At 36.5% G+C, this 13,813-nt stretch overlaps 1 protein-coding gene across 1 annotated transcript in view; it reads left to right on the forward strand.

Moving 5' to 3' along the window:
* The window catches only part of tex10 (testis expressed 10), a 34,420-nt gene extending 21,549 nt beyond the window's left edge, over positions 1–12,871 (forward strand). Inside the window, 6 exon segments of the mRNA NM_001142203.1 lie at positions 1,011–1,099; positions 1,975–2,108; positions 4,047–4,127; positions 4,936–5,114; positions 9,738–9,948; positions 11,179–12,871. Of these exon segments, the coding sequence (NP_001135675.1) occupies positions 1,011–1,099; positions 1,975–2,108; positions 4,047–4,127; positions 4,936–5,114; positions 9,738–9,948; positions 11,179–11,292 (808 nt within the window). The 3' untranslated portion in view covers positions 11,293–12,871.
* Positions 12,872–13,813: the final 942 nt, after the last annotated feature.

A 13,813-nucleotide genomic window follows, 5' to 3' on the forward strand; every position in this document is an offset into this window, starting at 1 on the left:
AACTTCCATTGAAGTTGATTATGATGCACTTTGATAATACTCAAATAATTTCAGGACACCAGCTATGAAACACAAAAAAGTCTTGTGGTAGGAATTTAGTTCCTTTGTTCCTCAGGAGTAATTTGTATTACAGAATTAATTGTTCTATTTCATCTCCTTTGTCGCGGGCGACTAGTCTCCACGAAATACCATCCCACTGGCGAGTATGTAAATCGCTGGTGGGATGGCATACGTGGTGCTTCGATTTCCCCGAAATGGAGAGGTTTCCCTTAGTTGTGTTTTTTTGTAGAGGGTTCAACTCCTGCTTTTCTGTTTTAAATCTGTGCAAGACCCTCAGACAGTCTTATAGCTGCCTGTTCCATCAGTTCACCTACGGATCCCTTACATCACAATAAGCATGACTCCAACACCTGCTGGCTACATCATGTTCCGTTTGTGTTAAACTACAGCAGAATTATATGCATTTTCACCCTGCCCCTGTCCATAATTCCCAATGCCCCTGGGTAGGTTGGACAAACTACATATGGACTACATGTGTGGCTGGAGGCTTTAAGCATATTTCTTTTAGGTCTGAACACAAACGGCACAATATTAAAGGAGAAAGAAAGGTAAAAACTAAGTAAGCTTTATCAGAAAGGTCTATATAGATACAGCCATAAGCACTCACAGAAATGCTGCACTGACTTCTCTGTGAAAAGATTTTTTGTGTCTATAATTCCTGTGCCACAGACACGCAACTCTAGAGAGCCCTGAAGGAGAATAAGTTTAAAAAAATGTCAGCCAGTTTTGCTTTGCTTATTATGCTTATTATGATTGCATACTTTGCTGTATATAAAAAAAGTAAGGGTTTTAGACATTAGCTATTAAAAATGCAAGCATAGCATAGATCTCCAGTTTTTAAAATAATCTAAATTGCAAATGTCCTTTTTTTTATTTAACTATTCTATTGTCCAGCTACATAGAGACAAGCAATAAAAAGTAAAACATTCAAAATGTATTTTTTATTGCAGGTCCTCCTTTGCGAGTTGGTCATGCTTGGCACAAGACTGTACAATGAGCAATCAGGACTATTTTAGTTTTTTGTTCTCTTCTCTCATTGGTAATGTATATGTTTCACATGCTATGTATCATGTTTGTTTTAAATAAGAATTTTCATTGTCAAGCTGTCGAGAAGGTTATTATTGAATTGCAAAATAGTCTTTATTTTGTGTTATGTTTCTGTGTGTGTGCCTATAGTTTTCAAACTTTAGCAATTATCCACCATTTTTTTTCAAAAGTAAGATCCCTCTCAGTACTTTCAGTTGTTCTTTTTTTTGCCTATACTAACTTTTTTGCCCTGTTTGGCCACAAATTATACTGTTGCTGTTCTGACTTTGAGAGCATGGAGCTTTGTGCATGCTATACTCTATATTCCATTGTGTAGGTCTATTTTGTGGGGTTCTGTCTGCTGAAATACCCCCTGTGGTGGACTTCTGAGAACATATTGTAGAACCCTTTTTTCCCCCCTATAGTTATTGTGGCATAAAATAATAGGCTTCTGAACTCAGTTCATCAGTAGCCCATTGCTGTTTCCCCTTCAAACTGTACCAGTATTATGTAGTACACTGTTGTTTTGTATTTTAATCTTTTGTTGCTGTTTATCTGCAAAAATATGTAACTTGACTATGATCAAAGAAATTTCCCTTACTTACGTCTTCCAACTTATAACTCATAACTTACACTTTAACTCATAACTTACACTTTAGTGACAAACTTGAAAAGTGAAATCAAATAAACAGGAAACAAATGTTATATTACTATAATAAATATGCCTCTGTATTTAAATGCATAAAATAAATTTAAGATACATTGAGCAGCTTGTTTTACACACAGATTGTAAGAACTGCTGTGTTATAATAATAATAATAATAATAATTACTATTTTGCCTTTTACTTAAATTTTACTACTACAATGATTTATCTATGTTGATTTAGGGTTTTCAGCAGAGAGGTTGTCATGGATGCAAGGTACAAAGCATACTACTCGTGTCAGCAAAACACAGGTTTCACCATTGTGCCTATATTTGACTGATCAGCAACAGTTTGCTCACCACTGGATGATTACAAAGGTGATGTTTTAAAATGTAAATTAGTACTAACTAAAGTTTAATTTAATAATTTATTTAATAGTTATTGATTACATTGATAAGACTGATCATTATCACAGTACATGACAAATGAAATGCATTATTCTTTCCCTCAATAGTTTACACATTTGGCATACTGATGTTCATCTATGAAGAATCGTTCACTGTATATTTTATATGTATTGTTTCCATGTATCATATTTTGTTTTGGGCAGGGCTCTCTTCACCTCTTGTATCGATTATTGATTGCTTTATATGTTACTCTGTATGTCCAATGTATGAAACCCATTTATTGTACAGCGCTGCAGAATATGTTGGAGCTTTATAAATAAATGTTAATAATAATAAAATAGGAGTGTATTACGATGACTTTAACTCAAAACATACTAGCATGGTATATGGCATATTACCAAAAGTATCTAAATACCTGCCTGAATGTTATAATTTAAAATTATAACTTGAGAAAAACACTTTTCCACTTGTCTAGATTTCAGTAGTGGAAATCTTTTTGACAATTTAACCAATGCTTGGCATTGTACGTAATACAATCTATGTGTAGATTGCTTCTAGAGACACCAAGGGGCAGATTTATCAAAATGTGAGTTTAGAGCTTAGTACATAAGAACTCACCCACATTCTGTTTGTTCCTATGGGATTTTTAGAAGTGTATTTATCAAATGGTGAGTTCTAACTTTCACCCATTGATAAATAAGCTTCTAAAAATCCCATAGGAATGATTAGAACATGGGTGAGTTTTTATGTATTAAGTTCTAAACTCACATATGATTTGATAAATCTGCCCCCAAGTGTGTGTTCCAGTCTTTTTATAACAGCACAATATGAGTATTTTTCTAATTAAAAATGTATATCAGATTTAGGTGTTTCGGTATCATAGTATATAGTATGGGTACCTCTTAAAGGAACAGTAACACCAAAAAATTAAAGTGTATAAAAATAATTAATATACTATGTACTATTGCCCTGCACTGGTAAAAGTTGTGTGTTTGCTTCATAAACACTACTGCAGTTTATATAAATACCCTGTTGTGTAGCCATGGGGGCAGCCATTTAAATTGAAAAAAGGAGAAAAGGCACAGGTTACTAAGCAGATAACAGATAAGTAGCAGATTCCCATTGTATTCTACACAGTTATCTGTTATCTTCTTATGTAACCTGTGCCTTTTCTCCTTTTTTCAATTTAAATGGCTGCCCCCATGGCTACACAACAGCTATTTCTATTAACTACAGTAGTCTTTCTGAAGCAAACACACAACTTTTACCAGTGCAGGGCAACAGTACATTATATTTTAATTATTTTAAAACATTTTTATTTTTTAGTGTTACTGTTCCTTTAAAAGCACACTGTTTAATAGTAAATTTGAGTTGATAAGAAAGACAACTGTCCATCAAGTTCGAGTCGTGGGGGCCCTTGTTGGCTCCCAGCATAACTGACCCACATTTAGGCAGAAAACACCAAAAAAAACAAAACCTAGGCATACTGTTTTTATTTTTTCTGGCAATACTAAATTGTGCAAAACTATAAGTTCTATACAGGATGCTGCCACTTTGCAGAGCAAAAAGGAAAATGAGGTTTAATGTTGAGAAGTTATGTACTTTGGTAGGAATAATATAAATGCAAGTTATACACTAAATGGTACTGCTTTAAGGAGATCCTTAAAGGACATGTCAAAAATAATTTTTGCCCAAATAAAAAAAAAAAAAAAATTCCAATTTTAATTTATTAAAAAAATATTAGTGCTTTAAAACTTATTTGTAAATGTAATTGCTATTGAAAACAGCATTTATATTATATATATATATATATATATATATATATATATATATATATATATATATATATATATATATATATATATATATATATTAGAATTTATGTATTTATTATTTGTGTCTTAACAGGCAGCTTGTTGCAGTTTGTCCTCTGTGAGTGCAAGGAGTCAGTGCTTTGATATCCTTCAGAATGCAATCATAAAGCACTTGGTAAGACATGGTGCTGTGCTATACTATGTGCTTTACCCAGACTCACCCTTTCAGTGCATAAATGGAAACAAAATCTCATAAAATAATGTAATACTTAATCCATAACCATACTGTGAAAGCGCAAAAATGTAGAAGCTATATGACTGTAAGAATTTATGCTTGATAAAGGGCCTAATTTAGCTCAGAACATTGTTGTAATGCCCTAACTGTGCAATAAATGCATTTTTAATGGATGAATTATTGCGGTGCTGTTTAAGTTTAATTTCCTGTAAACAAGGTTAATGCAGGTATGGGGTCCTCATCCAAAAAATCCATTATCAAGAAAGCTCTGAATTCCAGCAAGGCCAGCTCCCATAGACTCCATTTTAAACAATTAAAACTTATTAATTTTTTTGTGTGATAAAACAGTACCTTGTATTTGATCCTTGCTAAGATATAATTAATCCTAATTTATTTAATGTTTAAATTATTTTTTTAGTACACATAAAGTATGGTGATTGAATTTAAAGAAATGCTTCTTATCTGGAAAACCCCAGTTCCTGAGCATTCTGTATAACAGGTTCCATACCTATACTCGTACCTTCCTGTCAGATAATACTTTTTCCCCTATGTAAACTAAATTTTACCCCCAAAAAAAGCCTTAAAAGTGAAACGGCACAAAATGTAAAAAAAAATTGTAACAGTTGTTCCAATGTGTTGGTAGAAAATAAGGAATTAAATGATGTCTTTTATGTTATCATCAATTCCTGGCAGTAGTTTTTGCCAACTGAATGCGGCTAATCTGTCTTAATCTCGATATCTTTTACAGGGTGAATTAACAGTCCTCCCCGACAGTACAGCTGGATCTATATTGTATGCCATAAATACCCTTTTTGACCAAAGTTGTGTTCCTAGTGAACGTCTGTATACTTTTTTACCTTCATGCTGTTACAGTATTTTTAGCTTCTTACTTACAGTTGGAAAAGATTTTGAGCATCTTCCTAAAAGGTAATTTATTAGCAAAATCATTTTTTATTGTTGTTGAAGGGTCGTTATCATTTTGTGTTTTTTATTATGATACTTTATTTAGTTAGCAACTACATGTTACGCACCTTCTTTGCTTAGGTTATACACAGTTCACATTTAAAGGAACAGTAACACAAGAATTTTTGTTTTCAGAAATTACATTCTAAATCTCTCCAATGATAAGTCTATCATGCACTAACTTATTTATTTGTAACATTTTAGCAGAAAATACCACCATATGGCATGATGCATGTTCCAACTCTGTGTCACTTTTCAAACTAGGCAATAGGGTAACATCCCCTTTTCAGACATTGGCGTGCATACTCACATCTCTCCTAGATTTAAACTGGAAGTCAGTTCTGCAGCTATATAGACAAACTTTCAGCTTTCTGAGAAGTTTGCCTCTTTCTAGTTAATCCACGATTACGTTTGGTGGGCAGTGGATTTTTGACCGCCTTAATTCTCCAGCAAGATATATTGAAGTCCAGAGTTGCATGTAGTGAACAATGTGGCCTGGCGGAGGAGAGACAGGGATTTCTGCATGTGTAAAGATTTATGGCATAATTTAAACAAAGGGCCGAAAGTGAAGGAGAGAGCATGCACGCTGAAGTTAAGAGATTATCGGGGCAGGAAAACATGGCAGAGAAACTTAAGGGACCCACTGCAAAGTCTCCTTTCACTCCCAAAATGCTGTTAATGCATCCACATTTATTAGCCTTACTGAAGTATATTAATAATATGGGAATGGAGGTTAGGAAAGGTGTTACTGGCCCTTGGCACATTTGAATGGATCAAGGTTTTTCTCAAATTGTTTTATTGCCGAGTGTATTACACGTTATTTGTGGAAGGATGTCCCATGTGGTTGTGCAGTTTGGAGCCTGGTATTTTGAATAATAAAGCTAAAAGAGATGTGTGTATATGTCAGTCATGTTAAGATATGCACAGTCTGTTTAGGGATTTTGTCTCAGGTTTAGATTTAAGCTAAGTATTCTTTTAAGTAAGCACTAAGGTACAAGGGTTTTAGTTTGTAGACATTTGTATTTATACAGGCCGCATGAGGTTAAAGATGTAGAACCAGTTTTTCAGGAAAATACAACAAGGAAAAAAGTGTCTTAAAAGCAAAATGCTACCTAAATTATACTGAAAGAAGTCTAGGTCTTGTCAGATAGGTTCAATGCTAGTCCTGAGGGTGCATCACAAAGAAATAAGCTGAGTCATTACCTCTTAAAGGACAAGGAAAGGCTAAGTCACGTGGGGGTGCCAAAATGTTAGGCACCCCCAAGTAATTTTAATTGCTTACCTTGTAGCCCGGGCTACCTGTAGCGAGCGCTTCCTCCTTCCTGCTTCATTTTGCCGGCAAATTCCCGGGACCGGCGCATGCGCAGTAGAGTAAAAAGCCGACTTCTCTGTTAAAGTTCAGCTTTTTCACTCTACTGTGCATGCACGCGCGAGCGAAGCAGGAAACACTGCAGCTACCCTGGTCTGGTGCTGTTCTCTCAGAACAGGGGCACCAGCCTGGGGTAAAAGGTAGGCGATTTAAGTCACTTGGGGGTGCCTAACATTTTGGCACCCCCAAGTGACTTTGCCTTTCCTTCTCCTTTAAACATGGCATGTAGCAAATGACATGTAGGCTTACCTTCTAGTCTTTGAACATTCCAGGTCACGACTGAGCTATGGTGTTGGGGGCAGATGTGATGACACTGGGGATGGGGAGTAGAAGTAAGTTGGCTGAAGAACCATAAAACTTTAATATAGATTAAATAAATCATATATCATGTTTTTTTTTATTTTTTAAGAAAACTCCGGATCATAACAAAAATCTTCAGTAAAGTCACAATACTACTGGTAGATTCTTCTCCTGGAAAGTAGGTGGTTGTGAATGATCAGATGGAAAATAGTGTCTTTTTCTAAACAAAGCAATGCACAGTCTCTTCTCACTTCTGGAAATTCTCAAATCTAAGAAGTCAACATTATTATCCTAATTACAGAGAATTGCAAGTGATTAATCCAAAGGTTAAGGCTAACTTAATCAACAAATCAGCACAAAACAACAGATCTCTGTATAGGGATCAGCAATTTTTTTTTTGCCATGCATGAATTCACTTTAGCATTGTCAAATTTTGTGACAAAGTTGCTGCAAAAAATTTTGCTGCACGTCAAATATGTCACAGCTGTGTCAAAAAAGTTGCAGTAACTTTAAAAAGTCATGGTTACGTCAAAGAAGTCTAAAGCATCAAAAAGTCTTGCGGTAGCTGTATTTTGCAAGTTTTTTACCATTTCATTAATTTCTTAGCAGTTTTGCTCATTTTTTGCCAAAGCGGAATGGGCAGATTTGCTCATAACTATCTATGTACCACTATTATAGTTATAGTACCAAGCAGACACTTGGTTGGTAGCCCAGGCTATAATTTCAGTGTTTTGAGTAGATCACCATACTACTTAATATACATGATACACTGTACTTTGCACAAAAGGTTGGAGTATACGGTCCTGGTTATGGGTCACCCCAGTGGGAACTCTGCATATTCATGTATCATAGGAAGTGTATATAATATCAGAAACCAGATTAAATAACCTGGTTGATTTTGTATTTGAAGATACCTTTTGGGCTTTATAGGTATTTGTTCCTGCTAATTGCAGGGTGATTTCAGACTAGAAAGAAAATAGAAAGAAAAGGAAAGCTTGCACCTTCCACACCAGTTATACAAATCAGGTAGGAGTCATCAATGTTTGCCTCCTAATGTTAGATTAATTAGAGTTAGGACGAAGGGAAAATGTGCAAATGAAGTATAGACAAATATAAATAAAAGACCTTGAGAAAGCTCCACAATCTGGGAGCGAAACGCGCGTTGGGCTTTGGGGGGAGGAACGGGTGTTGATGTGGGACGGTTTTTCTTAGAGGGAGGGAGGGTGAGGGCGCACGATTGATGTGCGATTTTAACTGCAGAGGTGTTATTTAGACTAACAAGAGGCCGGGTGGCTATTGATGTTGGGGAGGTGGTGGGCTGATGAATTTGCTAATTTATAGCTTAAAATTTTAGCATTTGTGCACCTCCAAATACATGTGCTAACAGGCTCCGTTTTTCTCTGTGTTGAAATGAGATAAGGGGCAGAAACGCTATACCTTTCTTTCTACGAGCTTGAACTGGCAACATTTGTTGCAAACTTATAGGGGTTTATTTCTGGCTTTCTTTACAGGAACGCTTAAGTGCTGAGAGCCTTTGGTACTTATTGTATCATTTTTACACCTTTCACTCCACTCATTTTACCTTTCTTTCTACGAGTTTGAATTGGCAACATATGTTGCAAACTCAAAGGAGCTTTTTTCTCTGGCTGTCTCCACAGGAACACTTAAGTGCTGAGAGCCTTGATATTCATTGTATCACCTTTTAAAGGCTAGATAACAGCGGCCCTACCATATCTCATAGCAGATTTTATATCTGATAATCACCTTTGCGAATTTTAATGGGGATTTGAGTAATGACACATCTTTCTATTTTGTTTTTTTTTGTTTTTTTTTCCTTTTTTAATGATTAGCAATAAAGGTTAAGTTTTATCATTTCAGTTTAATGGACTACTTGATCTACCTGATAATAATTGGGTTAATGGTGCAGTAATTTGAAGTCTTGATCAGGACCACCTGTGTGGTGTTTCCTCTTCCGTCTTTTATTGATTTCAGACTAGGAATTTTCTGTCAAGAATACATATGGTGCCACCCTTCTTAACAGGCACACAGTATAAAAATGTTGGGATTCTTATTTTTTCAGGCTCTGGCAGGACAACCTTGCGTAGATGATTTAATAAGCTCTGTATAAATGACTTTATTGTGGATGGATTGGATGAGGCTGGCATGAGTTTTTTTTTTTTTTATATTAAAAAAACCATTAATAGCTGCATAGTACCACCACTCTTGCCAAACTCTTTGTGGGTGAGTGTACTACTAAACTACAAAGAATCAACCACAATATCAAAAGGACTGGGTTGAGGGAACAATTGATAACCCTCAAGATATTACAGAATTTTTATTTAAATTAAATACTGTTTCCTCTGTTGCCCTTGCCCCCTTCCTCTGGTGAGTTGATTCCTGCCTTTTTGTTTTTCTGAACATGTGTACAAGACAAAAAACTTTTGTTTACTTTGAGCAAGTGTTATTGGAGCATAGATGCTTAGTGCCTGTAAGCCAGCAGTACACACACGCTTATTGGTGTAGGCTATAAGAATCTAAAGATGAGATGATTCAAAAGTATTTAGTCTTTTTCCACTGGTCAGATATCTATGCAGAAATATTTATCTGGGTGAATGTTTCGCTGGAGGAGCATTTTTTGTTTGTGGTTTACACCTAAATTTTGCAAGGAGAATTCTTAAGTTAATTTATGCACAGCTTGGACTGTAGTCGGAAATTCAGGCAGGTCTGGGTTGAACAGGGTGGTGCCTCTCTGACCATTGTACAGAATGAACAGAGGCTAATGTTTATAAAAAAATTAAACTTTTTGTCATTTATATTTTTCTGAAATCTTTAAATCATCATTTCAGGAAGTATTTTAACTTACTGTAAATGTTCTTTTACATCCATGTGAAATATTTGTTTAATTCCTTTTCTTCTAGGGACCCTCTCTGGGCAGCTTGCATTTCTTTGTTATCTTTGCTCCCTAATGTTCTGAAGTTCATGTTGAAGAATCTTCAAGTTAGCCGAGCCTGTCAGGAAGAGCTCCCTGTTATTGCACAATTGCTTCGTCTCTTACTACAAAACCCCCAACTTAGAAGTCACATGATGACAAACGCTTTTCTGGTGCAGCAAACCCTCCAGGATGTTATGGTATGTTGTTAAATTACTACTTTTATGAACTTAACTAGTTCCCAGATCATTCATTTATTTTGGTTAGCAAAATCAAAAGTCCAGCACACCTTCTAGCTGATTCAAAGGTAGACACAAAATAATCCTAACCCAGTTGTGGGCAAACTTTTTGGCTCAGGGGCCACATTGTCTAGTCCACAGACGGGCCGGACCAGCGTTACGCCCAGGGCCGCCATCAGAAATCATGGGGCCTCTCAGCTCCCCACACCAGCATCCTCCCCACCCTGCAGCCCCCCCCCACCATCCTCCAGCTCCCCCCAGTGTCCTTCCCAGCATCCTCCTCAACATCCTCCCACCAGCTCCCTCTTAGCATCTTCCATCTCCCCCCCCCCCCCCAGCGACCTACAGCTTCCTGCGGCTCTCCACAGCTCCATCCTCCAGCGACCTCCTGCTTCCTCCATCCTTCGACTGCGTCTCTCCCTGGGCCAGATTAAAAAGGCCAACAGGCTGGACGATGCCCGTGGGCCGTAGTTTGCCCACCCCTGTCCCTAAACCCTATAAAGTTTGTCTCAGAAGGGAAGAAATATTTACTCGGTAAAGTACAAAATTTGGTCTAGTACCTAAATTAATGGTGTATCTGCGTTAGTAAACATGTACTTTTTAGGTTTGGTCTCAAACAGTGGTTTGTTTGTTTTTACCTGTTCTATCCATCCATACTGCTGCTACTAGTAATGCTGATCAAAATAATATCACTGCGAGCAAGTTTGTTTTTGGCAATCTATGTGGGTCTTGGGGGCCATGTTGCAAATAATCCTGAAAGTGGTGGCAATTAACTTGGTTTGGGAATAACTTTCTCCTTCATCAATTCAAGCAGGTTATTAATTAGTATCAAAACACAATAAGACAAAATTTACTGTCAGTATAATACAAATCAATAAAAGAAAATGGCTAGTGATGGTAGATTGTAGATATAGTGGTTACATACACACATAGTAAAGGAGGGTGAAATTAGATTCACATCTGATTACGTAAACATTGTAATTAGTAATGTGAAGTGCCACCACATCACAGATAGCGATATCATGGAGCATAATCCATTTTCATATAGTAATATTGAGTTCTGGTGGCTTGTAGGGAACATGTGTTGGGGGGGGGGGCCTCTGTAGGAAACATGTAATGAGACTTACCTTGTCATTTAAAGTTATGCTAATCATTTTTTTTTTTTAATTTAACTTTTTTTTAACTCTCTAGAACCTGAAATGTTGTGAAATTCAAGAACAGTGGCTGACAGACCTTCAGTACTGCTTCAACGCGTATCTTCCCAAACAACCTCTTGAATCACCATCTTTTTCTGCAGTATACTGAAGAAAATTACACTGCCATATACCTTATATGTGATTGCAAGTCATCTGATTTGTTATAAGTTTGATAAATATTAGATGATGTTGTAACCACATGTGCATTTTCTTAAGGTTCTTTTGTTATTTTATTTTTTAAAATAGGTACAGTACTTAAAGGGGTAATGGCAGGTTCCTCTTTTAAGAGCACGGCACTAACTGCTTCTTACAAAGGTTCCCACCTTCTTCCCCCCACCCATTAAAAGCCTGTGTCATGCCCTGACACAGCTTAAGACAGAGTAAAGTTGAATGATGTCTGTCTTGGGGGCAAAGGCTTGATAGGCTGGAGGTGTCTTTTAAATGTTCCTTTTTAACGTCTTCTTAAAGCCCCTGCCTATAAAGTCTTTTCACCCAAGTAATGGAGTAAAGAGTTCTATGCTAGTACCAAGAGATGGTGCATGTAAAGAAATGATGTGCCAGTACTTCATAAGATGTGTCTCCTCCATATGTAGCTTTTCTTCTCTCTAAGACGGCATGCATGTGTCTGCAGCTGCTGTATTATGCAAAGTTGCAGGACATTTTCAAAAATGAGTGAGTTGCCATGAAACAGCCATAAATATCTCTAGCTATATCTAAGCTCAGAGGAACACAGTGCATTTTCTCTGATACACACATGGAGAAATGGCTGCCTCCCACCCCTTGTGTGCACATATACTGACACTGGTACAGCATCGACCTGTCACTGCACAAATTAGGGAGATTTTGGCACAGAAACACAGCATAAACATAGGGTGGTTTTCTGTGCATAAATTCTTACTAATGGTCAGTTTAAAGGCTGAAGCAGAAGGCAGAGGATTGCTAGTGAAAAAACACACCATGTGTTCCTGGCCTATGACAACATTCACTCCCCCTTTCTGTCAGTATCTTCGCACAGTGTCATAGATGAATGTACAGATTTACTGACTGATTTAAACCAGTAGCGAAGCCAGAGGAGGAGCACTCAAAACTTTTTAAAGTACAAGGCTGCGACTGTCCCAAAAATCCTAGGTTCTATAAAGTTAAGTGACATATTTTTCAATAAACTAATTGAACTAGGGAACCAGCAGTGTGACAGCCCTGCTGTTGTATTTGTATATAAATTGCTGCCATTACTGTTTCTTTAAAATTGGAAAGTATCACTATCCTTTTAAATGTTTTTAAATTCGGACATATACAATATGAAATTGGGTAAATAGTAAAAAGAAACACAGAATGCCACATTTGCAGGAGTCAGTCACTGGACAAGGGCATTCAGTGATTGGCATTGTGGGCAGTACACAATGTAATTTGGCACTACATACTACAATGTCATTTGGCACTGGCAAATCTGAAATATTGGGCTCCAGATCACCCAAAATTAATCTATGTGCCATAGCTCTAAAAGGTTAAATAAAGCTGTACTTGGTGGACTATTGGTTTTATAAAAGAGAATAATGCTCTTCTTTTTGCTTTATAAATTAAGATGATTACAAATTGTTAACTAAAGTCAAACAAGTATGCTAAAAAATAAAACTTTTATTACCCAGTTATGCTTTGCTTATACATAAACAAATAAAAATTCAAAAGGACCAGTTCTGACAACTTTGTAAATATTGTGTGATGTCTGTTGTTGTGTGCTCCAAAAGTACTGTACCTAAAATTAATGACATTAAGAAACGCAACTAAGCATAATAAATTAAGGGGAAATCCACACCCAGGGCCAAAACTAGGGGTAGGCAGAAAAGGCACCTGTCTGCCAAAAAAAAAACCAAAACAAAGAAAAGGTAGGACTTTGCAAAAAAGCATTTTTGCCAACATAATGATGTATGAAAAATGTTTGGTTTTTTCCCCATTTTTTTATTTTAGCAATTGTTGTACAGTTTGTTGCATCTCAATAAAAAAAACAGTTAGAACTTTTCTGTTTCATCAGAGTTTAAATATAAATGTTTGGTTTTTATTATATACATTATTAAAATATGGGTCTACCTAATCCTGTATAGGTTACTTCTGGAGAAGTGGGTCTGCTGCAGGTAGAGAGATCAGTGAGTACAGTGTGAGGTTAAGTGTTTTTGCACATGTCCTGTCACTTCTTTACTCATTTATACACTTTACAGCCAACTGGATAAGTGTTATGTAACGCTCATTATCCCCCCAGCCCATCTATGCAAGTATGCTGACCCCAGGGTTCAGTAGCATGGGCATTACCTTTAAGCACACATCTGTACACTAACGTTACGGCTCACTACATAAAAATACACCAACAACGAACCCCAACAGCACTAGTAGGACTCGTGGGGTTACTATGTCCACCATATTATTGACCGTGTTATATTTTACAATTTTTTATTTTTTTAGGAATTGCACTTTCTAAATCTGCTTAAATTACTCATTGCTCATAACAGAAAAATATATAGTACAGGTATGGGACCTGTTATCCAGAATGCTTGGACCTGGGGTTTTCCGGATAAGGGATCTTTCCATAATTTGGATCTCCATAACTTAAGTCTGCTAAAAATCATTTAAATATTGAA

Source organism: Xenopus tropicalis, chromosome 6 (genome assembly GCF_000004195.4).
Source record: "Xenopus tropicalis strain Nigerian chromosome 6, UCB_Xtro_10.0, whole genome shotgun sequence".
NCBI lineage: Eukaryota > Metazoa > Chordata > Amphibia > Anura > Pipidae > Xenopus > Xenopus tropicalis.